Source organism: Amia ocellicauda, chromosome 2 (assembly GCF_036373705.1).
Source record: "Amia ocellicauda isolate fAmiCal2 chromosome 2, fAmiCal2.hap1, whole genome shotgun sequence".
NCBI lineage: Eukaryota > Metazoa > Chordata > Actinopteri > Amiiformes > Amiidae > Amia > Amia ocellicauda.
The window spans coordinates 14380836-14408621 of NC_089851.1; the positions used below are offsets into that span (position 1 = coordinate 14380836).

Below are 27786 nucleotides of genomic sequence, written 5' to 3' on the forward strand. Positions count from 1 at the left end.
TCATTACCAGTAGGTTATCACTCCTAATTTCTTTGCACATATTTTTGCCACCAATCTCAGAACCATGCTGGTGTGCAAAGACCCCACCAAAAAGCACCTGGCACTGCGAGTACAAGAACCAGTTTGCAATAAGCTTTTCCCTTAAAGTGCACAGGGGCTCACATTTAACACGTAATTAGCTACAGAAACAAGATATGCACAGATGGGTTACAAATAAACCCCATATGTATTGGATCTGAAAGCATATAATCTCTGGGAGATATCGCAGTGCCTTCCAATTTAGTTTTTTTAACTCGGGCTAAAAAAATTTAAAACGTATTTTTCATACACAAGTAGTACTAATTTATGCCAACACTAAGGGGGAAAAAAACTTGAAGAATCCACCTGCACATTTACACAATACTTAAACTAAAGAAAATAATCCAAGTGCTGTACAAAAGCAATTGTTAAAGATGTTTGCTCTGCTAGTAGACTGAAGAGACCACAGCTTATATTTTATATTTTCAAAACTGAAAACAAGTATGCATTTCACATAATAGAATAAGTAGATTCTCACTGTCATCAACCTTTAAAAGAAAATATCAAAGCGTATTCATTCTAATATAGTTAATTATCATGGGATCTTGGATTTCCTTTAAGATTTGAATAACAATTGTTTTTCTGCACCATTCTCTAAAATATTCATGCACTGTTTCAGGTGTTAAAAGATGAAAAGATGTTATTTTTTACAACGTGAAGAACAGAGACAAAGCAATATGAAAATCACAATAATTTATTTTTTTGCTAAAATCCAGTGACATACAGCTTTACATAGTAATGAAAAACACAGTGGTGGTGTTTGGCTTGGCACCTACTAGAACTGGTGGCCCTGGATACAACAGTAATAATATTTTTATCAAACTGTACACACTTAAGAGGAAATAATGTCATCCCACCCACCCTAAAAAGAGCAGTAACACTATCCTGAGGGGCTCAAGTAGAGACGTATTGTATATATTTCGCAAACTTTGTTTTGTTCATGAACATAGCATTAAAAAAAAAAAAAAAAAACGATTTATAATAAGCAACCAAAACTCTATTCTTGCTTTGGCCTATGAGTCACACTTTTTGAAAACAGTGGAGTTATTGGACCAATGAGTGCAGTGGATCCTGAAGATTATGTCCAGGTTGCATTCACTTTGAATTTGTTCTGTGGAATTACACACTATCAGTATTATGTATTTTCATGCAATGAGTTCTTGAAAGTTCAGTGTAGTTCCAGGACTTTTTGCACTTGAGTCAGTGCATAAAAATAACATTTTGTTTCTCGCTCTGCTTTGAGCCATAGGGACTGTTTTTTGGGCATAAACAATATCACAGATTTAGCTGAAACCACTCAACTTTCACAAATCAAGAACCTGGACTATTGAGACAAAGGGGTGTTCAGGAAATGTATTTTAATTTAACATTGCCTGTAGCCAGTTGTGTGTTCCAGCATCAGTAGGCAGTTTCCAGTGCAGTTAGAAACTATTTATTTAGTAAATTCCTACACTAAATTAACCTTTGTGTGTTGGAATACTATGAATATACATCAATATATATTGAACAATGGGGAAACGGGGAAAGCTTGGCTTTGTACAACAGCACAGGTAACAAACTCATGTCCTACAAGGTGGTGTAGATGTTGAGGGTATAGTTTACAAAATACAAAAACTCAAGTGTGGTTTGAAAAAAATGGGAAAAGAGTGTGACAGCTCCAATGGCTCTTTCCAAACAACACTAATAGTAATAATAAAATAATAATAATAATAATAATAATAACAAATAAAAAGAACCTGTGGGTAAGGTATTATTCCCAGTAGGAAATTAATATTGACACAAAGAAAAATCTTCTACGCTAATATCCAAAGCACTATACAAATTCAGTTCTATCTAAAAGCATAAAATACATTTGTACATCAGTTAATATTTTGACCTTGATAAAAACAGATCACCTTTCAAGATGTACGTATACTTCATATTGCAAGGTGATCTCAATGTTCCCCTCCCATTTTCATTATTGCTTTATAATAATATAATTATAAAAAAAAACACTAGAAGGGTTACAATGTGGGCAACTAAAATCTTTTTTTTTTTCTCCCCCCCAATTTACAATTTGATGCAAATGTCTGACAATCTGAAATATAAGGAATAAGGCAAAGTGTCTTTGGGACAGAGTCATGAAATCTCTGTTAAAACCTCTGCTGCATAACATTTAAGGCATCACTGCTATGAGAGTAATGTATTCAAATATGTGTCTTTCCAACATGATATGGTTTAGTTTTTGTCCGCGATCTTTAAGATGGACTTCAATGAACAATGGGTTCAACAACTGAGTTTCTCTCATTGGGGTAAACGTGAGCTCATTTGCAGTCCCTGTAGACTCTGACCACTTATTTCACATTTAAAAATCCATTCCATATATATATATATATTTATTGTATACAGCAACCCCAGCTTTAGACAGAATGTTGTAAACAGAAGGCTTTGTATATGTAAAAAGCCATTTCTTAATTATCTAGTCGAGAGAAGACTCAAACAGCAGCAGCCATTATGCAGATACAGAACAGAAAAGGGCAAATTAGTGATTCTCATTACTGGAATAATTCCAGTCCTGAGGGCAGAACGTGGCTGCTAGGAGACCTTGCACATGGAATGTAACTTTTGTACCTCACTGCTGGTAATTCCCATATTGACCCTGTGAAGAAAACAAACATGCGTTAGTGCAACTTGTTTTCTACCATTAATTAAGTCAAAATATCTCCTATAAATATATTTACATAATATAAAAAGCAAATGCTGAAAAATCCTGAATGGTATGTTGAAGTTATCAATGCATATAAAACTTGGCTGATTCATACACAAATCTAATTGGCATCAATACTGAAAAATTCCACCAGATGGTAGCATGGTTCTACATCAGAAGAATCTATACATGACACAAGTCTATACTGTTAACATCTCTCTTACTTATAAACCAATTGTTCACAATGCAATGTTTATATAATTCTCAGCGACTTCAGCAATTACACGTTTATTTCTAAACAGGGGTCGAAACGGCTTTATTCCCTAGGTTAGCCAGACGGGTTCAAATGCTTCAAGATCAAGTTCAAAACCATCAACAGCAACAGTTTTACATTTGAATGCTAACTCAACTTCCACTTTGTACAGTACAAGCTAGACAGAAAATAGCCACTGTAAGCAAAATAACTGTGCCTTCTTTATTTATGTAATACTTCCGATAGTCAGAATTTAAGTAGTGCAAACATAAGAAATCTCTTTCAAATGATTACATGTTGTCTTTGGTTTGGATTATGCAGCACTTATAACAGTTTGGGTTGAATGGATTGTTCCTTTGAAGAATGGCTGTCACTCATCTCGGTGCAGGACCTCGTGTATTCGTTTTTTTTCGACCCCTGATTACAAAGCAATGTAAAATAAAGAAGCTGGGAAAAAAAATGTTTATATTTTACATTCCATATCTATAAATGACTAAATTTGAATTCAAGGGCTTCACAATAACCATTACCTTCATGTCTTATAGATATAGTCAGGGGTTCAAATAACCGGTCCTTATTTCCTCATGAGAGCCTGAATTTCAAAAATAAAGATATCAAAGAATAGCTGGGCCTCAGCTAAGGACCACATTGAATACACGGCAACATGTTTTTTTTTTTGTCCTCTCCCTCGGTCTCCCTCTCTGCGGTCTTTCTCCTTCTCCCTCCCCTTGTCCCATGTCTCTCTCTCCCTCTCCCTCCTTCCCTCCATCTTTCCCTCTCTGTTTCTTTATTTTGCTTGTGTGGGTAGAGCACAGGAACAAGGGCCAGGACACACTGAGTTCAATCCCCATCTCTGCCACCAACTCACTGCGTAGGCTAAAGCAGATCACTTGACCTCATTGTGTTACTTTCCTCCCAGCTGTAACATTTTAGAGCAGGACCATTCACCGTTAACAAGGAGCTGCATTTTATTTAATCCAACTTTAAAACAATACATTTGAAAATTGACATATGCATGCACTTTTAATATTCCAACAACATAGGCCACCAAAGATGTACCTCTAAACTCTGAGCATTTCATTTAAATTATGGCAACATTAAAATAGTAGTCTTACACACTAGTCTTCATTCAATGCCCCGAGTCCCCAAATTGTTCTTACCTGGTCATATCCGTAGGTGCGCTGCTGTTGTGGCTGTGGTGGGCCTGGCTGGGGAGGCCTGTATCCCCCATACTGGGGTCCCTGCCCCTGTGTGTAATTGGGGTATTGTCCTGGGGCTGCCTGAGAGGGTCCTGCAAAGAGAAGAGATGGAAAGAGTTTAGGATATTTACCCAGTGTTTAATTCTCAGTCCACCCAAATGCATAACTATAAACCATTCACAGTCCAAACCGATATTAATGGTAGACTTCAAAGACACTTGACTGCTTCTAAAATACTTATAAAGAGACCTGTGTTGTCAATTAACTCTCTCTGATATACTCTCTTACTGGTTTAAAAAACATGGTTCCTCACAGAGAGATATATTCCAGCATAAGTAGTATAAGAAATCCAGTGTCTTGGACATGAACATACATTTGCTATAACCTACATCTGTTCATTTGTACAGTTTTCACACTAACGACACAATGATCAAGGATTGCATATATAATTAAGAACAATTAAGAATTGCAATTAAGCAGGTTCAAAATAAGATGCTCTGATACGTACCTAAAATAAAGGGTTTACTGTATACACTTCTCAGGTCTTATGAACATGTTCATACAATTTGCATAGTTTGCCACCAGAATAGTAAGCAGTTGAGATTTGGTGAGCAAATGAAAGGTCTGGATAGCATACTATTGGAAAAGGTGCAGTGAATGTAAACAATTAATGGTATGGTCATTCTTTACATGTTCATGGGCTTGATTTGGTATCAGGCTTCACATGAAATAGTCTAGTAATCTAGTAATCCTCTAGTGAAGGCATTAAGTGATATCATTAAGAGTAGGTTTAATTAAATTCTGCACTACCTTCTGCATAGGCACATTAAAAAGACAGGGCTTGACTTTCTATCCTTAGATGTAGTTCTGAACATTAAAACAAAACCCATATATTTTAACCTTGTAGGTACTCCATGTACACATCCAGATGGTGCTGATTCGACAGTCTTAGCTCCTAAAGCCCTAATTATTGAGACTAGAAATGCCCCTGGCTGGATGTAAGGGAAGCTGACAGGATTAAAAAAGAAGATGAGTCCCACATTGTCACTGCCCTGAGCCATTACCTATCAACTATCCCTCATCTTTTTTAAAGTGAAATTCTATCTTAGTACTGCAGTGACCTACTGCAATCACTTCTTGCAATATCACCACCATATCACAAATGTCCAGAAACAAACCAAAAAAAAAAATACAAGCTTCACAAAGTGCTTCACCCACATTACAACAATTCCTTTACATAAGGATAGAGGAAATGACAGGAATAAAATTGATGAATTCCCTATATAACATATCCCTATAGTCGGAGGGTCTCACTTTATATTTTTAACCAAAAGGTTTTCACATGCCAACCCTGAGATATCCTTTGTTAAATGGATCTGCTACTACAAAAAAAAAAAGAACTCCAACTCTGGTGGCAGAGAAAGTGGGATAGTGTGTTCTGTCAGCAGTGGTCTCTGGTATTCTCTCCTTAACCATAAGTAAGTGATTGGTACACAGCTGCATTTTGAACTCTCAATGTGCTATGCAGTTCTAAATTATAGTTATGTATCTATGTACCACTTCTGAGAATGCCTGCCTATAAATAACATTTTAACAAAACAGCTTTTCAAGATCTGTAGTAACCAGCATTGCACACATTTATTAAAGGGCCATCAAGACTAATTTAAAAATAAAATGGATGCAAATTTCAATTCTCTTCATTTACCATGCTAGACTTTTTTTTTCCTTCATAAAGAAAATGAATCCTTTGCCCGCGTAAAATATGCTTCAACTCATTTTGATTTAAGAGAACATCCTGTTCTGTCACCAAATGCCTTGGGTATCATGGAAACTTATGGTCAACCTGGTTATACTGGCCACCTACCATAGGTTTGCTGTTGACCGGGGTAGCCCTGTTGGCCTGGATATTGCTGCTGCTGGGGTGGGTAGCCTTGCTGCTGAGGCGGTCCTTGAGGATAGGCTTCCTGCTGCTGAGCGTACTGTGAATTACCTACAGGACAATACAGACATATGAGCCCGAGCACTCACTCATCCCAGGTTAGAACTTAGCAAAGCCAAGAACAAGGTAAAGGAACACACAGATTCTGAGTTCAAAACACATGAAAACAAAAACAAACAAAAAAACCCAGAAGAGACCTTGCCACACAAAACTGCAGTGAAGCCCAATGCCAAATACACAGAAATGCATGTATTTATTGGGGAGCTGGACCTGCTGCATTTTTAGCATCCCTGCCAAACGAGCATCACAAGAACTGGAACATCACATGTATTAAAAAAATAAAAATACTTACAGCGTAAGATAAATAAAATAAAAAATAGCAACAGTAAGCACAAACTAACTACACAAATTCAGCAAGCTGTTTCATCTTCCATGAAAAAGAGCTGCATACAAAAGTTGAGTAGTTGTAAAAGTGGGGAAAGAAGTAGGTCTAATCAGTGTTTATCTGTTAATGTTTATGGCTCTTGATCTATTTTAGCTTAAAAAACTGATTATTGGTTAGAAGTGTTAAAAGTCTCTACTTTAAGCATGGCAGGAAAAACAAAGTTGCTGTAGAGTTGTTTTTGTGACAGCCAGCAACTAGAATTCTACACAGCTCTGCAGAAGTAGTAAAACCAAAAAAGGTTGACTTATGCAGTGTTGGGAGTTGGTGTCGTTGCATCTATGTTTAATTTTGTGTGTGTACATATTTGTGTGAAGGTATATAGATACCTCCTTCGTAGTAATGTTGTGAGGAATCCTCAAAAGGCCTATCGTAGCCTTGTTCAGGATACGAAGATTGCTGATAACCGTAATCATTATGACCTACATCAATTTAACAAGAAGATAGGAAGAAATGTTAATGTCCTCGGCTAAAATTCTTGAAAGATTATATACTTCAAATCAAGAGTTTTCATAAGAAAAAAAATACATTATTATATACACCCTTTAATGTTAAAACCAATGTGTGACTGGTATTATTAACATTGTTTAAAGGTAATACTAAGCACAAAAAAGGTAATCTCAATGTCCAAGGATCAAAGTAGCTTATATCTATTTGAGAGATAAGAGTGGAAAGGATTCAGAAAAATGTGTTTCAAATACCAAACACACTTCCAGGAGTGCTGGAAACAACTATTTGCATTTACTTTTAACATTAATTGATGAATAAGTACGGAGTGTGGAAGGGTTTCCAACTACATTTCCATTGGTTTTCAGTAGATAGGATTAAGTGTCTTAAAGAAAAGTTTTAAACCATAAAATAAACCAAACATAATAGTTTATTTTGTCCCCCAGTTCCGACATGACAAGCCAACATTAAATTCATGTGAACTTCATTATTTTTATTCAAATAATTTATCTTCTGAGGTATGGCACACGACAGGTTAGACTAACCTGCAACTAACCTTAACAGTAAAATTGAGCCTCCCTATTATTTATTTCAAATTGTTGGCTTCAGTACATACATGTGTGTGTATGTGTATATATATGCCTACATATACACAGACATACACATATATACACACACTATGTATGTACTGAAGTCAACATAGTGAAATAACATAAAAAGATAAAGAAACTCAAGAGAGCTCATGAACAACTGAAAAATGAAGCATCAAGATGCCAAAAATGTAATTGAACTGTGCAAGGAAACATTATTACTGAATCTGTAAGAAATGTGAACAATAACCTAATTAAAGAAATCACTGAATATAATAAAAACATAAAAATATATATATATATCTAATAGGAAAGCACCAAATAATTGTCGTGAAAAATATGATTGAACATCAATCAAGATGCGATTATGAAATTAGTAGAAGAATTATACCTGTATAAGTCTAGATAGTATAGTACCTGTATAGTAGTGATTTCATGTGTTCATTGTGAATATGAGGAAAGAGCTCACAATAAACAAATGAAATAATAGATGTGATTCCAGAAGAAGTAAGTTATACCAATGAAAGATTGGAAAACACTTGAAAATGATGGAATAAAGATCCATTCACAGTAAAGATCCAGAAGGAAGCTGTAGAAGAAATCAAAGACATTCTGATAAAACATTTCACAAAAGGCTTCAGAAAAATATAGATTACACATAAACTGAACAACTATCATCTTCCTTCACAAGGAAGTAGACAAAGTAGGTATTAAGATCTACACTCACCTAAAGGATTATTAGGAACACCATACTAATACTGTGTTTGACCCCCTTTCGCCTTCAGAACTGCCTTAATTCTACGTGGCATTGATTCAACAAGGTGCTGAAAGCATTCTTTAGAAATGTTGGCCCATATTGATAGGATAGCATCTTGCAGTTGATGGAGATTTGTGGGATGCACATCCAGGGCACGAAGCTTCCGTTCCACCACATCCCAAAGATGCTCTATTGGGTTGAGATCTGGTGACTGTGGGGGCCAGTTTAGTACAGTGAACTCATTGTCATGTTCAAGAAACCAATTTGAAATGATTCGACCTTTGTGACATGGTGCATTATCCTGCTGGAAGTAGCCATCAGAGGATGGGTACATGGTGGTCATAAAGGGATGGACATGGTCAGAAACAATGCTCAGGTAGGCCGTGGCATTTAAACGATGCCCAATTGGCACTAAGGGGCCTAAAGTGTGCCAAGAAAACATCCCCCACACCATTACACCACCACCACCAGCCTGCACAGTGGTAACAAGGCATGATGGATCCATGTTCTCATTCTGTTTACGCCAAATTCTGACTCTACCATCTGAATGTCTCAACAGAAATCGAGACTCATCAGACCAGGCAACATTTTTCCAGTCTTCAACTGTCCAATTTTGGTTAGCTTGTGCAAATTGTAGCCTCTTTTTCCTATTTGTAGTGGAGATGAGTGGTACCCGGTGGGGTCTTCTGCTGTTGTAGCCCATCCGCCTCAAGGTTGTACGTGTTGTGGCTTCACAAATGCTTTGCTGCATACCTCGGTTGTAACGAGTGGTTATTTCAGTCAAAGTTGCTCTTCTATCAGCTTGAATCAGTCGGCCCATTCTCCTCTGACCTCTAGCATCAACAAGGCATTTTCGCCCACAGGACTGCCGCATACTGGATGTTTTTCCCTTTTCACACCATTCTTTGTAAACCCTAGAAATGGTTGTGCGTGAAAATCCCAGTAACTGAGCAGATTGTGAAATACTCAGACCGGCCCGTCTGGCACCAACAACCATGCCACGCTCAAAATTGCTTAAATCACCTTTCTTTCCCGTTCAGACATTCAGTTTGGAGTTCAGGAGATTGTCTTGACCAGGACCACACCCCTAAATGCATTGAAGCAACTGCCATGTGATTGGTTGGTTAGATAATTGCATTAATGAGAAATTGAACAGGTGTTCCTAATAATCCTTTAGGTGAGTGTATAGTCCCATTAGTTAACTTCCATTCATCTAAACTCTGTTTACCAAAGTACTACCATCTAACCTTCACCCTAGACTAACTAAGAGAACAAACATGATTCAAAAATAGATATAGCACAATGGATAATTTATAAGTTGTCAGAGAAATGTTCGAAAGATTTCTTCCCTGGGGCTGGGTTTTATCGACTACGAGAGTGCATTTTGAGTCAATATATGAGTTTGGTCATCAGTGCTTTAAGAAAACTGGTAAATGGTATACCGCTTCAACATGGTGGCAAAAGCGGCTCAAACTCTTTATCTGCAGGAGCACAAGACGCCGGTCAGTCATTCCTTAAGGCCATTAAATGTCAGCTGTCTGTACAGTTACCAAGCCGTGTTTTCTTCTAACAGTCTAACAAATTCACCAATGATTCTCTTACGTTGCCATTTTCTATAACATTGAGCTGCGGAAAATAACTATATATGGGGATACTTCTTATTATTCAACACATTGAAAAATATATAAAACTTAAATGGGTATACTTATATGGTAATCCCGACCACCACTGTAAACTCTTGAATGGTATAATCGATACTAAAAATCACCGGCACAGCCATATGTTGAGGAAACATACATACATTTAATCAAACATATCTACAACAGTGCTTCATCAACAATCAAATTCCACTAAAACACTAACGGAGTACATAAACGAGACAATCCCAGCACCATTCTACAGTAATACTTGCAGGAATGTTGGAGTTTGGACTGGGAAGGAAAAGGAATGAAGATAAACTAATCTAATTTGAACCACTTACTAAACCAGAATTTGGGAACTCTCGGATGCAAAGTAAGAAAACTGAACTCAGAATGATCCAGACACATACAACAGCTTGGTAAAGAGTAAGAAGATTGCAGTAGATGAAAAGAAACCTGAAGTAGTAATAAGATATGTCTATCTCGGTTGAAAAACTGTGTGTAGCCAGAACCTAAACTGCACAAGATAACATGTCTTATTCAATAAGAGATCCAGTTCACACAACGTATTAACTTACAGGAGATTTGTGGTATTAACACAACCTGGGAAAGCTGGAGAGGTTCTGCATTGAGGAAGGGTTCAATTATTCCTCCTGAGAAGTTGACAAACTTATTAAAATGCTACAGGAAGCATCTCCTCAATGGTATCAGTCCCAGAAGAGGATTCACAAGTACAGTGTACCAGGATTTGAATGAATTTGAACACTGTGTACTAAGAAAATATGTACTTATTGTTTTACAAGATATCCGATTGATATATACAATATTAATAGTTATGCAATTCATTATTTTTGTTTATAGAAAAATGATTTAATTGCAGTCTTGATTAATACTTAAATTATCAAGGGTGTGTATATTTTATACATACATATACATACACACACTCTCAAGACAGATCTTAATTCTACAGAAATAGTGATATTTTATTGACAATTACAGTAAAATGACACCTTTAATATTTTAATTTGAGAAAGGAAATACATGTTCATCTGAATCAATAGTTTATACCGATTCTTCTTTCTTGCTGTTGTATATATTGTTTTCAATGAGATTTCCAGCTGAAGCCATCATTATGAATGCCAGTGTGTGTATTTATATCACTCCTATCACCAATTTTGATCTGAAATTGACAATTCATAAACATGTTCATATAATGCCCAAGGTGAATCTCTTGGCACTGTGGTGATAATTTCTATACCATAGTGTCCAACAGAGAATGCTTGTTAGCAGCTTACATCAAACAATACTGGTCTTAATCTATAATAAAATCAGTAATCATAAGAAACACCAAATAATATTCTCATACTATTAAACTGCAAAACCTAAATACCTCATATACCTAATATCTCTAGTTATGATTGGATAGTGATAAATATATATACACACACAGACACAAAACAAATATGTTTTACCTGTAGTGACAAAGTAGTAGATATTACACTTTTAATAAGTATATTTGTATGAAATCTACAGTGGTTGTTTGGGGATGTTTCCATTTCTCTCCCTCTCTGTAGTGTGCTAATATTGTGGCATTAGGGTGATAACTGTCAAAAAGCACTTAGTGAAGTATCCTGGTGAACATGGATGCAAAGGGGGTGACCAGCTCAAGACCAGAGCCCCCCAGCCAGACAGCCTCCCCGGAAAAGCACCAGGAGGGATTAAACTGCCCAACTCTCTAATCATAATGCTGTCACCTTAGGCTCTGACAGCCAAACTGTCATTATCCAGACCCAGGGCATGGAAAGGTATCAAATCACATTACAGGTAACGCTCCATAGCCCAACCAACATGTAGTGGGATATCGTTACATGGCATCACACCAATGTGGGAGAGACCACCACCAACAAGCAACTTGTCCAATCAGACTCTGTGGATTAGACTCCTTAAAACTGGCAGTAATGGTCAAAATCTTTCAAGACTCCCCTGCTGTGTAAAGAAATGGCTGGTCTCTTTCACTCTACAAGAAAGAAACTTCAAAACTCTCTGAAACTTTTCCCAGAGAAAAAGCCAGCAACCGAACTTCACCAGAGACCGTACACACCAGTAAACAATTGAAAGTCGCCCGAGATAAGGGTGTATGTTAAGAAATCTAGCCATATTAAGTTTAACCTGTACCATACTTCCAATCAGTCAGTTATCATTCCAGATGTCTAATTGAAGTTTAATAAGTGTCTTTCACATTAAATATTACTGTTTTGACACTTTTAGCGTTTATTTCATGTTATCTTAATACAAAATAACACTTTATTAACGTCTGTTTGCACATTAAATTAATTTTGAAAAAAAGTAAGCTCTACTAGCAAAACAAATTCCTTTTTTAATTACTTACATGATATGGCCTGCTATGTATTACTGTGATTATGGTGTTCTTTGCACAACTGTCTTAATAACCTACTGTTAAAATACACTGAATCCTTCAATGAAATGTCCTTACACTCTTCAGCCACATTGTTCATATATTGACATGTCAATATGAAAAAATAATGAAGTTCTCACTTATGGATGCCAGTCTAACTCTTCAGGAACTCTGAGACAAACTAAAATGCATTTAATTAAACATACTGATGATATGGTATTTTTAGAACCATTTCCATGTCATTTAAAACACTGGAAATCATTAAAAACTATAATTTAATTAAACCGCATTATCATCACTACTGCTAAATCAAATACTGTTACATTTTACATTGCTGTAAAATGTTAGCACTTATGTTTAATTTATTTCACAACTTAAAGTATCTAGTATTTGCAATGAGATTTTTAAAAATCAAATGCCCTTAGTCATAGTCGATTTTTGTATAAACAATTTTGTTTAAAAAGTGTATTTCATAACCTTCCATGAAAAACAAAAGCTTTGCCGATTGACAATTAGCCTGGTGGCAATACGATGGTTTAAAATAATTCACGTTCAAGTGCACTTACTGGATTAGCAGTCCTCTAACTCGAGTATATCAAGCATCAAAATCTCTCGGATTGTTACCAGTCAGATCTTCCTTTCCACAGCACTTTCAAATAAAAAATTAAACAGATTACCATCAAGGTAATACTGTGCATTCACACCTTCTGGAGTGCCTTGTCCACCATGACTGTACTGCTCCCCATAATAATCCTCTTGGCCGGCATACTGCTGAGGAGGTCCTGCACATACAGAGCAAAAGTGATAAAGATGTACAACAAGATATTAGACACTATGCTGAAACACTTGCTTCGTATGCGTCCTTAAGAAAGAAGGCTGAATGTTTGGCCCAAGAATCCATGTCTCTGCTGAGAATCACCTTGCAAGAACAAGGCCAAACGAAAGCCAAGCCTTCCAGGCTGGTTGGCAAGATCCCTTTCTCCAAGACAATGACAATGTTTCAAAATTGGAAAGCGGGCCGTGGAAGCACAAGGAATCGCAAAACAATAGAGAGCTAATTTACCAGCTTTAACAGAAAGAACCCACATGATCGTGGTAAGGGAGGGCAATTGCTGAGCCTGCTTGGTATCAAACTAGCCATATTTGTGAAGCATATGCAACTGCTCATTGGATAATGTGGATAATTTAAGTCATTTTAAAAAGATGATCTTTGAATATCTGCACCCAGATGGAAATCCGTTTAATATTTAACAGTGAAATGGAGGTTCACTTGTCCATATTCACAGCCTGTATAATAATAAACTTAAATTCTTATTTTGTCACAAAATAATGTATTTTTAATATAAAACTGTAAAATCACATCAGAAAAGTAAACAGTCACATAAAATACAAAAATGATATATCACACTATACTGAGTTCATGGATTTGAAGTGTGCTACAAGTAATATCATTAATTCCTTAGGCATAAATGATGTATTGTGACTGCTTTTGTCCCAAAGCACATACAGGAATAAAGCTTGATGCTTTATGTATAAAGCAGCTGCTGAGGAATGATGGCCCATGGTGAAATAGTCATCAGACAGACAGAAAAATAAAATCCACAGAAACTGACCTAGAATTCCTGCCTTACCTTGCTGTGGCGGTCTGTACGGAGGCATCGGTCTCTGTCCCATTACATGGTTGCCTTGGCTGACCTGGCCCATCATGGCCATAGGATTCTGCTGGCCCTGATAGTGCTGCCCAGCTCCCTGAGGCATGTTATACTGTTGAGAAGGTGGCTGCTGGTGCATTATTGGACCTGAAAACATGGAAAATCATCACACACCTCACATAAGCAAAAACAAAAAGAAAGTTATCAACTATTTTCATTTTTTTATGGCCATGTAAAACTGTACACCGTTAATTAACATTTCTCATTCAAACGATATCTATATTTAAATCTTGCAAAGCAGATTTAGAGGCAATTAATTCTTGGTTAAGACGATCACAAAAAACAAGAAGAATACCTTGGTTAGGTTGCATGTTCATGTTGGGTCGAGGGCCATAATTACCCATGGGCTGTCCTTGATTCATGTTCATCTGACTTTGCACAGGCATGCTCTGAGAGGAGGGGACTGCATGGTTGTAGCCTCCCATGGATCCATGACTAGTGGGCGGCATGTTCATTGAACTGTTTGGCATATTAGGTTGGTTGGGTCCTGGTCCTGGCATGGGCATGTGGTTCGGTCCTTGAAGAAATGTACACACAGGTTTAATTAAAAAAGGCTTTTCATTTTTTATTGCCACTATGGCTCAAGAAACAAAGAACAACATTCACCCCAACACCCACCCAACAATTATCAAGCTTTTTACGTTTTAGAAGCAGTTTCAAAACTCTACAAAACACAGTGTTAATAGATCACTCAAACAGATGTACACCAAACAATATGACTGAAACACAAAAACGTAAAAAGGAGCATTAACTTTTTTTTTTTTTTTTTTTTTTTTAACAATGACATTCACAAGTTAAGTCACATATTTGGATGAATTACCATGAATATTGTGATCTCCACATAATTAAGAACAAGACAGCTTGATTAATTGTAAAGCAATTGTAAAGGGTAACCACCTCCTCATATCTGAGAGCAAAGAAAGGCAGGGGTGTGATCTTACCAAACATGATGGAGTCAGAACCTACTTTGCACGTTTACAATGGTGTGGCTTGTCACAGAAGTTGTACCACACAGTTAGGACAAGATGACAGCATTTGGAAATGCAAACATAGTAACTCATCTCAGCTGACAAACCTAAAATGTACTATATACAAAATCAAAACTTAGACACTCATTTAAAGATACAACAAATGGTAATTTAATTATTGATATGTTGGATGGTTAGTCGCAAAATCCATGCCCAAAATGAATGTGCTGCTTTGCACAAGTTTGACACAAAAACATCAATAACACTTAACACTGTCTCATGTCCATTTGCTGGGAGAGCCAGCAATTAAATGTGAATTTTAGACCTAAGCATACATCTTTAGCCCACCATGAGAATTGTTACTCTACTGAGCTACATACTTTTCTAAACTGAAGCATCTTTCAGCATTTCTTAGACAGGGTTGTGATGATATGCAAATAGCTAATTAAATATATTATTTTAATCAAATTAAACAAATAAGAATTACATTAAAATAAATAAATGCTATATTCAAGCTCATACATAATTAACCAATGTGGGTATATAATGAATGGTACAAAAAGGAAGAAGCATTAAGGCGGCAGCTATACACCTAGAGGGACTCCTTCCCTTGCACAGCGCCTGCAGCCCAGCGCACTCTGAATAATTTCCTCCTCTGTCTGGGTGGTGCATTGCATACATATTTAATCCAAACAAGGATCTTTTCAATATTTCATTAAGAGTTTAAACTTCTCTTTAGTAGGCTTAGTTTAACAGTACATATTTAGTTTTACTCTGGAAAATATAAACTGACATGGTATTTGTCACTGTAAGCAGTTTACATTTTGTGACATAAGAAAAGGCTAAAAACATTTAATAAGAACATTAAGGATGAAAGGATGAAAACCATAGAGAGAAAATAGCAAATAATAGAAGATGAGACCAAATTAAAAGCATTCAATACATTTTTGCCACAGGCACGATTGTTAAGTCTTTCAGTTCTCACACAGTATGAAGTAATTTCATGGTGGGAAGGTCTACCCTCAGTTATAGTCATATGTGGAAGTATGGGTTTTATAAAAGACTTAACAGGTTCATAATGTGTTGATTGTACTTTCTGGTCTTGTTTGAAAATGAATGGCATTTGTGTTTACAGCATTGAAAGAAAGACATTTGTTTAGGTCAAAAATATATATAATTTAACGTCATTCCATAAATACGAGTTGGAGAAAAACTTGGATTTACTAAAGATTCATGAACACGAACCTGCAAATAGTTATTTAATGTGTCTGGGAAGGACATAAGGGGTGAGCTACTATTAGAATAATGATAAACTAAAAATATAAAGTACTGTGCAAAAGTTTTAGGCAGGTGTGAAAAAAAAAATGCTTTCAAAAATAGACATGTTAATAGATTATATTTATCAATTAATAAATGCAAAGTGAGTGAACAGAAGAAAAATCTACATCAAATCCATATTTGGTGTGACCACCCTTTGCCTTCAAAACAGCATCAATTCTTCTAGGTACATTTGCACAAAGTCAGGGATTTTGTAGGCATACAGTCAGGTGTATGATTAAACAATTATACCAAACAGGTGCTAATGATCATCAATTCAATATGTAGGTTGAAACACAATCATTAACTGAAACAGAAACAGCTGTGTAGGAGGAATAAAACTGGGTGAGGAACAGCCAAACTCAGCTAACAACAGACATTTCAAGGCAGACAGGGGTTTCCAGATGTGCTGTCCAAGCTCTTTTGAAGAAGCACAAAGAAACGGGCAACGTTGAGGACCGTAGACACAGTGGTCGGCCAAGGAAACTTACTGCAGCAGATGAAAGACACATCATGCTTACTTCCCTTCGCTATCAGAAGATGTCCAGCAGTGCCATCAGCTCAGAATTGGCAGAAAACAGTGGGACCCTGGTACACCCATCTACTGTCCTGAGAAGTCTGGTCAGAAGTGGCCTTCATGGAAGACTTGTGGCCAAAAAGCCATACCTCCGACGTGGCAACAAGGCCAAGCAACTCAACTATGCATGAAAACACAGGAACTGGTGTGCAGAAAAATGGCAGCAGGTGCTCTGGACTGATGAGTCAAAATGTGAAATATTTGGCTGTAGCAGAAAGCAGTTTGTTCGCCGAAGGGCTAGAGAGTGGTACACGAATTAGTGTCTGCAGTAGGGCTGGGCGATATGACTTAAAAGTAATATCTCGATATTTTTAGAAGTTTGGGTGCTACACGATATATCTCGATATTTCTTGGTTTTATGCAATCAAGCTGCAAAATAAGACCAAAGCCATTCAAACTACAAGTATTTCGTTGTACAAAAACAACAAATACTACATGCAGGCTGTCTTAGTAAATATTTGCAGAATGCAACATATTACAGCACAAGTGGTGTGATTACTATTATGTGTGTTATGTTATGGGATATATATATAGACACACATACATACATATACACATGATTTACTGTCACATATCAACAACACAAGTAATAGTAATCCCGCAAGACATGCACTGTAAAATGCTATAGATTCAGGCAGATTTACCACATCCGGGTTTATAGTGGCGCATTTAACATCTGCTAGACAGGGACATTTCTTCTCTGACTGTCGCGTCTCGATTCTACTTTTCGGTAAAGCACGTGTTAATGCAAAATAGTTAATAATAATAATAATAATAATAATAATAATAATAATAATAAAAGCTGTTGTACCACTTCACCATCTAATGAAACTTTCTGTTTGCATTGCTTTGCAATTTATTAAAATGCAAACAAACTATTATTCTTTAATTTGTATACAAATTATATCCGTCTAAACTAGCAGGGGTGGGGGGAGCGATCATGTATTGTAGGGGGTGCCTGCAGATCGAGTTTAGCCCGGCAACGAGAGCGGGGCGGAACGTGTGCGCTTGTGCATTAAAGTTTATTTTGTCTATGTTGGTTATTCTGTGTCAGTTCACTCTCCTCCATGTCTGTTTGCGTTTCTGATGCACATTTCTTGCTGCATCCAGCATGTGTGGAAGAACCGGGAAGAACGCAAAGCGTCATATATCGTCATATCGCATAGCCCTAGTCTGCAGGCAACAGTGAAGCATGGTGGAGGTTCCTTGCAAGTTTGGGGCTGCATTTCTGCAAATGGAGTTGGGGATTTGGTCAGATTTAATGGTCTCCTCAATGCTGAGAAGTATAGGCAGATACTTATCCATCATGCAATACCATCAGGGAGGCATCTGATTGGCCCTGAATTTATTCTGCAGCATGACAACGACCCCAAACATACAGCGACAGTCATTAAGAACTATCTTCAGTTAGGGCTGTGCGATATGACGATATTATTCTATATCGTTTATATCGTGGTGTCACAAATCGCAATCTTTACGGCAGTATTTTACGTCATTAGGACGCTTTGCATTCTTCCCGGTTCTTCCACACCTGCTGGATGCAGGTAGAAATGTGTATCAGAAACACAAACAGACATGGAGGATAGTGAACTGACAAACAATAACCAACATAACCAAGAGATACTTTAATGCTGAAGCGCACACGTTGCGCCCCGCTCTCGCTGCAGGGCTAAACTCGATCTGCAGGCACCCCCCACCCCCGTTTATAGATTGATATCATTTGTATAAAATGAATAACAAACTTTTTTTGCATTTTAATAAATTGGAAAGCAATGCAAACACATGCAGAAAGTATCATTTTCTTTTTATTAAGATGGTGAAGTGGTTCAACAGTTCTATTATTATTATTATTATTAGTATTATAACTATTTTGTATTAACAACGTGCTGTACCGGTAAGTAGAATCGAAATGCGACCATCAGAGAAGAAATGTCCCTGTCTAGCAGATGTTAAATGCGCCACTATAAACCCGGATGTGGTAAATTTACCTGAATCTGTACCTTTTACAGCGCATGTGTTGCTGATTACTATTACTTGTGTTATTGTTGTTATAGTGAATCACAATGTGTATATTTATATATGTGCTCTGAGGAAGATAAGTCGAAACGCGTAAGCAATACCATGTTCACTTTTTCTCTAATAAATAATTTTTGAGACATCGGTGAATATGGACTGTTTTTAGATGGGAGCTGCTGTCCATCCTTCCTTGACCGAATAATTGTTCTATATAAAATCTCTGGGAAAAGGCACCCCGCATTTAAGATTTATTAAAACTATTGTAACGCCAGTTATTTTTAATATATATGTATCCCATAACAACATAACACACGTAATAGTAATCACACAACACTTGCACTGTAATGTGTTGCATTTTGCATATATTTACCATGACAGCCTGCATGTAGTATTTGTTAGTTTTGCTTACTGAAGGATTAACGAAATACTTGTAGTTTTTGGTCTTATTTTGTGGCTTGATTGGATAAAAAAAAAAAGAAAAAAAAAAGAAAGAAATAGAGATATAGATCGTGTATCGCCCAAACTTCTAAAAATATTGAGATATTATTTTTAAGTCATATCGCCCAGCCCTATCTTCAGTGTAAAGAAGAACAAGGAGTCCTGGAAGTCATGGTTTGGCCCCCACAGAGCCCTGATCTCAACATCATCGCATCTGTCTGGGATTACATGAAGAGAGAGAAGCAACTGAGGCTGCCTAAATCCACAGAAGAACTGTGGTTAGTTATCCAAGATATTTCTGCTGTTTTGAAGGCAAAGGGTGGTCACACCAAATATTGATTTGATGTAGATTTTTCTTCTGTTCACTCACTTTGCATTTAGTTAATTGATAAATATAATCATAACAGGTCTGTTTTTGAAAGCATTCACACCTGCCTAAATAGATAGATCCGTTGCAATTCTTCTCACTTTTTGCATGTGAACGCCAGCAATGTCTGTGTATTTTCACTTTTCCTACACTATAGCAGTGTGTTATACAACCATGAGCCGACCTAGTGACAGATATGGCAGCATCCATAATAATCACATGCAGTGATGTGGTAAAATAGCCTAGTTTTATTAACCCATCAATAATCTTCATCCAAGTTAATAAAAATGAACTAATTCAAAAGAAAGATACTTCCGTATGTTTACAAGACTGGATACATGTTTACCCTATTTTTGTAACTGGACACAGACCAAAACATTTACTAGACATACAAGTAATTGAAATTACAAAAGATCATCTAATTTATAAATACACATACATACGCACACATGACATGATAGATATGAAATGACAGCACATTATTATAGATGAATAGTACTAATCACTTACATTTGTTTCATTAAAGGGCTTGTATCAACCTCTGATACAGAACCATATACAAGTCCTTTAAGTCACTACTGAAAAATTGTAAACCATTAAGCTTTAGGAAAAAAACAAGAACATGTAAATCATTTCTAAAGGCTCCCCCTTGGTGTATAACTTTGTAAAAAGGACACATCCAGTCCTAGTACCTACTTCCCACATTTTGATGCCCTCTGATATTCTTAAGCAGCAGGACAAGGCAGCTGAATATTCATTTTCTCAAGGACACCTCAAATCCTTGCCAAGAAAACTCTTCAGCCTATCCTACTGTGAGCCTGGGCAGATACTAGTTCCAGCCAGTTTTGATCAGCACAGGAATGTGGCATCTCAGCTAAATCAAAGCCCAATGGCAGTACAGTGAACAGTGAGCACAGGTCACGTAGCAATGAAGCGCATGTGCACACACCAACACACACCAAAAAAACAGTGCATCTTCCCTTAGGGGCATTCAAAGCAGTTCTGTCATCAGAAATATAGTCTCCCTCAGGCCCTATGATGTTGCTAGGCGACCCCAAAGTAATCTGAGCCACTGGAGAGTAGCTTACCAGGCATCTGTCCATTCATCTGGTTCTGCATGTGAGAGGCAGGAGGTCCAGTACCAACCATCCCTTCAGAAGGCATGCTGTGTCCATGTGGGGGCTGTGGAGGGCCACTCTGATTCATACCACCTGGACCCATGGCCATATTCTGTGAGGGAGGCTAGTGGGAGAACAAAACAGAAAAGGAAAGAAAAGAAAATAATTAAAGATTAGATGTGAAGGAAATTATAATGTCCTTAAGAGTGCCCATGTCCAAAAAAAGGGGGCACACTAGTGAGGAGGACTTATGTAGGAGGAAAACAAGCAGAGCTACAGCACTGATTTCTGCCAGGAAAGCACAAACCTCATTCATTAGATCTCTGCTCTGCCCTGAGGGGGCGCCCTCTAAGGGATGAGAATGCTCTTCAATTATCATAACCATTTAATTCTTGGTGTTTCTATGAGCTAATGGTAATCACCAGAGCAAAACTGTAAATAATGGCCCAGGAGGGAACTATTAAGAGGCAAGCCGTTGATTGAGCTGGGTAGAACAGTACACTGTTTGATGCAGCATTTTACATGAAGTTTCTGGAAAATTATCTGTCTTGGGTCAATTCCAAGTGGACAGTTGGTTATTTCACGAAAAGGCCACTATCAGAACTAACGGACAATTCTTTAGTCATGAGTCTCATCTCCAAACCGACACTGGTTTGAAACAAGTTTAGCTAAGGCAGTACTCTACTCAGATCTGCTACCCACAGAGACTTAAGTGCTCTCAAACATGTAATTCATATGCACATTTCTGAAGAAGCAAAATAATAGGAAAATAATTCACTCAGCTTACTAACAATGTGAATCCAAAACACAAACTGTAATTTATCCCCCAAATAAACAAAGACATAATGTGTTATTAGTATACACCTCCCTCCCGAAGTGAAACTTTGATTTCTTGCGATGGAGTGATCCACCTCTTGATGCACTGTCAGAATAAGACAGAGTATCAGACAGAGTGTGTAACACAAGATTTCTGACTGAATTAGGCTCTCCTTGCATTAGTACCCTCTCCATGAATTGTATCATATCAAACTATACACTACAGACAACTGAAAACAAATTGCAAAATTCAAATGAAAATATCCGAAGAAAGTACTATTTTCAATGTCTGAGTATTTGTATGCAATTATTAATTTTAATCATGAAGACTTATCTCCTATTGCACGAAAGACGAGCAGAATTCAGTCACTGTAATAGTCAAGATTTCAGTGACAAACATTTATATTTATTAATCATTAAAAGTAGAGCTCTAGATTACTATAAAGCAAACACAAAATACATACTCTTTATAATTAACAAATACTTTTCCACTATTCTGTTTTAAGAAATACGGTTAAAACTTACTGTTGAACTTTAATGGCATTCAAAAGTTTCCCCCAGATAAACCAACCAAGAACTGTCAACATCACAATATTTAAACTACATAGGTTTAGAAACAATTTAATAAGTCATCATCATCACCATCATAATCAAACTTGCCAGTAAGACTGAATTCCAGAAGCAGTTTAATCCCTGACTGCCATCAGAGACTATAGCAAAGCAAGCATGCAAATGCCACTAAAGCACAAACCAGTACATTTTTAATAGCAGACATGAAAGAAGAAAAATGTCTTCCTAATTCACATTTCTTCAATCACATATACACTATACCTTTTTCCATTCTATGTAAAAGGCATTACAAGATGGTTTAATCCTCACCTTCTGGTCATTAGGGCTAAAACCTAGTATAACAAATAGTAATTGCTGTGTGTGTAATATTGTAATTTAAATAAACTGAATTACATATATGAAGTACACAGGCACATAAACCTTTTTCATTTGACGGGGGTGCAGAATGGTTCACAACTTTGCTTTTGTGATGGGCCACCTGTTAATTATCTTCCAATTTTGGTTGAAGATCCTGTATCTGCCATCACAAATATTACATTTTATCACCATTAAACCTGATTTAGATACTCACTTCATGCTTTACCTCTGTGGTGGGTGTTTCAGACTTCTGAAATCAAGTACAGAAAATCTAGGTGAATAACTACCCTTTATCAAACAATGAAATGGCATTGCTGGTTCAGATGTAAAGATATTAAATGTTTAAATTAAATAAGCGTTCACATATCTAGAATGGCTGTTTAATTGGAAACTCCATCATATCTCTAACTCAAACTGCACAAGTGAATACAGGGAAACTTAAAATACGATCAAATGTGATTGTTCAATTAATACATTCTTAAAATGGGATACAGTAATACTAATATAAGTTCGGATAGTTTTACATAATATCAGATCTTCATTACTTATAATTCTATGAAAACATCTGTATTATCTAGTAGAAGCATAGCATTATGTTTTTTTTAAAGGCTATGGCACTGTACTTAACACATTTTAATGTATTATGTACAACAAAATCCAACAATCCAATCCCCAAAACCTACATTTATAAGTCAATGGAAACTGAACAATAATTTCTGATCAATTTATTTAAATATACAGTAAATTTTCTAGCCATTCATGTTTTATGAGACAACTTACCGAGTACAAAAACCCAAGTCAGCTGTTCCAGTAACTGTTTAAAAGCAGTGCCTAAAATCTGTCAGCCACCATTAACTTTAAAGCACTTCCTGTTCAACAGATTTTCTTTAAATATTCAATTTTTTTATTAATGTTACAGTTGTGTGTCTGTGCACTTCATACAAGTTAAGTAACTTTCAATAAATAGGCAAGTGATTAACTGAAGCTGCATTCACTCAAGAGTGAATGAAACTAAAATCAAGCTGGGCTTGGTAAGATTAAATAAAAATGCATTCTATTTTGCTGGCTTTGCAATAAAAAAAAAAAAAGTTACTAGAAATGAGAGATGGGGCATCAGGTCCATTTGTTGAAGATCCCTGCCAAAATGAAATAAGAATCCCCAAACACAGTGTAATGGTGCTGTTGCCAAACAATACGACCACAATGATTGTTTAACATCAGTATTCAGCATCCCTGTCAGTGTCTGTCATGCCCTGCATGATTCACAAGGTCAAGATAGAACATACTCTTCTGATTGATCCTTTAAACATGACAGCGTTTCAGAAAACACTGAATACTATTTTTTTTAAGCTATAGTGTTCCCTTTGATAACTGTAATAGTATTGGTTCTCAGCTATATTACCTTTAATAATGCATTATTTTTATATCTGTCCTAACATGTCAATGTACTTCTTGTAAACTGAAAGGTAAAGCTTGAATGCTCAAAGATATTATTTAGGTCAAAAGTAGAGAGCCTTCAGATAAAAAAACAGACAAAAATGTTGTCCTTGGTTTTGGAAAGAAACTTCTTTAGTTGTTTTTGTTGTATTTTTTTTTGCTTAGCTCAGTCTTTGGTTGTGTAAACTTGTGGGAAAAAAGAAAGCACTGCAGACTGGCAGGCAAGTTTTGTTGGATACAGATCAATACTAATGCTGACACAAAAATTTCCTAGGGCACTTTCTTTTACTCTCCTGGACAAAAAAAAACAAAACATAAAAGCAAGTAAACAAACCCTACACTCTGAAGCTGAGAGATGTTTGCAGGCGTATAGGTTTTTAACAGTGCAATTTTAAAAGAAATGTTGAAGGTCGTAGTTTAATTTCCACACATACTCACAGCTGGCAGAAGAGACTGCATGTTCTGATTTGAGTCTGCTATCGTGGCCAGGTACACTAAATTTCTGTGCAACATCTGTTGATACCTGTGGAAAAAATACAATGCACATAAGTGGCAAAGCAAATGTAAGCATAACAATGAAAAAGCTGGAACTAATTACAAATATTTTCCATTTGCGTTCTGCAATTTGCATATACTATGTCTTATTAAGCATAGTCCTACAGATTAGTAACAACAATTCTTTATTACAAATTAGGATTACAGAAAGTCTTCATTATGGATTAATGATGGCATCAATTGTTAGTTTTTATGTCCTGGTCAAGGTGATCATATACAATAGAACACTGGACTGAGATGAAACTTAAAATGTAGAAAGCAACATCAGAAAATTATTTTAAAAATTGCCATAATCAATAGAAAGTACTAAAAAATGTACTGCAGTCAATATTTTGAAGCATCACTTACTGTGAGCATTCTGCCGTCTTTCCTTTGCTCTGGAAGTCCATTATACACTGGATGAGATGGTTGTTCTCATCTAGCAACTGAAAATCAATCAATTCAATACACATAAACAATGTTGTACAAAAAATAAAATAATCAAATACTCAAATAAATTAATTGATTACCAAAAACAATAATATTCATTATCCATTCAAGTTATATGATTGTTCAAATTTGGTTCTGAACTTTTTTAGAAGAGGGTCTCTGAATAAATGCACTATTCTACATTTACATTACCACATTTTGTACTAAGTGGTCCGTTGTAAAATGATGTATATTTTACAAGATATAAAGTGTTTTCTGTATAATCTTTAAATAAAACTGTAGTATATGAAGTTTAGTTGCAAATGAATCATTAGTGAACAAATTAATACTACTACTATACTATACTATATTTACCACTGTAAATGTATTTATTTGAATTGAAAATCTTTTGAGTTTTACCTTTCTATTACGTAATTGGGGCCTACATTTGGTATTACTTTATAATGCCGAAACACTTTCGTAATCCTAAGAAACTATTAATCAAATATAAATTATTCCATTAATAAATTTGTTTTTACTTTATAATGTTTGTTAAAGAGCTCCAACATGACAGAGCTTTTGTCCTGAGCATGCCATTAACCATATGCACAGTTTAGCACACTTCAGGATCATTTAGATGACACATACTAAGTTCTAATAAGCAAATACCCAGGGATAATAAGCACACCTACATTTGGACCAAGTACAGCCAACTCTCACCTTTATTAGGTTTATTATACCTTATTCATGTGGAATGTCATTTTACCTGATTTGATAGGGAACACTCAAATAAGAATCATGTGCATGTCTTGGCGTATCAACAAGGAAGAGTATGAGTATCAAATTCATAAACAGGACAGTACAGATGGGTAGGGAAAGCTGTAACATTTTAAAGAAAGACATGGACATTTGTAGTCTTTTCAGGTATGATGTACTATAGGAGTGTGCAAGATTCAATCAATATTCAATCAGAAATCCCAATCCATATTTTTTAGATTTTTAAATGCCATTGAAGAAACACACATATACCCTAACCAGCCTCTCAAAAGACTGCTCAGTGACCATACTGGCTAAACTGAATACATTTACTGCAAGCACAGGAAGCATCAAGTGAAGTTTTGTTTCCTGTTTGACTAAGTGCAGGACAGACTTACAGATCCCCCACCTCAGATAATCATTCAAGCAATTGCAGCTCTGGGACATAAACCATGTAGCTACAGCTACTTTGATTGGTGAACAGAAGAGTTAAAATCACAACTTCTAAGTAGATATTTCCAATTTTCTCTTCAATATAATTTCAGAAAGTTTGGAAGTAAGTCATGTTGTTTCACTGTGTTTCCCCAATGTTTGATATTTAGAAGATATTCTTAGCTTAGGCCTGGTCAAAGTCGTGCATGGCACATACAGACACTAGAAATAAGCTAAAAGAACCACATGTCCTCAAAGTAGTTGACTAATGAATTTGTCACACAGGTTAATAATGATGCTTTCAAAAATGACCAATATACATTACTCTGACTGTACACTAATGGTGTACAGTACACTTATTAGTGTTGTGCTGAACTCATCAACATAATGGGGTGCTTGGAGGCATGGTACAGTATCCACCTTCTCATATTTTATTTGAGACCACAACAAACGTGTGTGTGTGTGTGGGGGGGGGGGGGTATTTATTTATGCATTTAATGCTGCTGACAGTAACTTGGTTAGTGTAGAGGCCTCAGTCATCCAAGAGGTCATCCAATCAAATATACAGTACAATACTAAATAACATAGATCTTACTTATTATAGCTCTATAACATTTTACAGAAAATGTCACACACACACACCATTACAATGAAAGGGTGTTGAAGAAGGGATGGTGATTTAGTCAACTGTTACAATATAACTCGATTTTTAAACGACATTACAGTAAAACCTTTTGTTAGATTGAAAAAAAAAAAAAAAACATAAAACAATAAATTCGCATAAAGACCAATCATACAATATAGTACGTCTAACATCTTAGATCAAAAAACCTCCAGTGTATAATGGCTAGTTTATTAGAGTTATACGGTTCAAGTATCCCGCCTGTCTTTTGACTGTGATCAGCTATACAAGCAGTTCACAACAAAGGCAAAGAAACAGCGTCAAACTGAGCCACTAGGCCTTCGTGCCTTTTCAAGCGATTTCCAACATTACTCGACCCGCTCCGGGACAATTTTGAATCTGCCCGTCCCTCCCTCGGTGCTGCGCTGAAATGTTGTGTTCGCCGCGCTTTGCTACTGCAACATTGTAACCCATTTCTCTTCCTCTTGCTACACGACTTGGGTCCATCGTAACCTCCACACACTGACCCGATCTCATGGAAATATTTACCTTCTGTATGGCTGCAGGAGTGATGTCGCCCTTCCCTCGTTGCCTGTGCGCTGCAAAAGCCACCGACATGTTTGTTTTCCTGAAAAGATAGAAAAACTTCAATAAAAAGATAAACCCAAAACAACAATTCTATACAACAGACCGCACCGCACGGAATAACTAGACGGGATTTGGCAATGTAACCTTCCACGCAGAGGGGGGTTCAACTCAATGAACAAACTTAGAGCAGCCAATGCTCGCATTTCGATAAAGTAAAACACTCGGGTTTTTAAAAACGCGAAGAAACTCACATATATTGTTAGTTAGATGCAATAATTGTAGAGA

At 36.5% G+C, this 27786-nt stretch overlaps 1 protein-coding gene across 9 annotated transcripts; it reads right to left on the minus strand.

Moving 5' to 3' along the window:
• Positions 1–756: 756 nt before the first annotated feature.
• Positions 757–27645, minus strand: ss18 (SS18 subunit of BAF chromatin remodeling complex). Of its 9 annotated transcripts, XM_066719573.1 has the most exons (13): positions 27463–27644; positions 25044–25120; positions 24579–24663; positions 22918–22953; positions 20931–21084; positions 14455–14676; positions 14079–14246; positions 13152–13229; positions 6927–7019; positions 6081–6206; positions 4178–4308; positions 3548–3609; positions 757–2716 (listed from the first exon to the last, which is right to left on the minus strand). In XM_066719573.1, the coding sequence occupies exons 1-12, from the start codon at positions 27529–27531 to the stop codon at positions 3592–3594; spliced, it is 1257 nt and encodes a 418-aa protein (XP_066575670.1). In that variant the 5' UTR covers positions 27532–27644; the 3' UTR covers positions 757–2716; positions 3548–3591. The 9 variants fall into 9 exon arrangements, with proteins under 9 accessions (XP_066575670.1, XP_066575672.1, XP_066575669.1 ...); XM_066719575.1 differs by lacking the exon at positions 3548–3609 and having other exon boundaries at positions 14500–14676; positions 27463–27645; XM_066719572.1 differs by lacking the exon at positions 3548–3609 and having other exon boundaries at positions 27463–27645.
• Between the last annotated feature and the right edge of the window lie 141 nt (positions 27646–27786).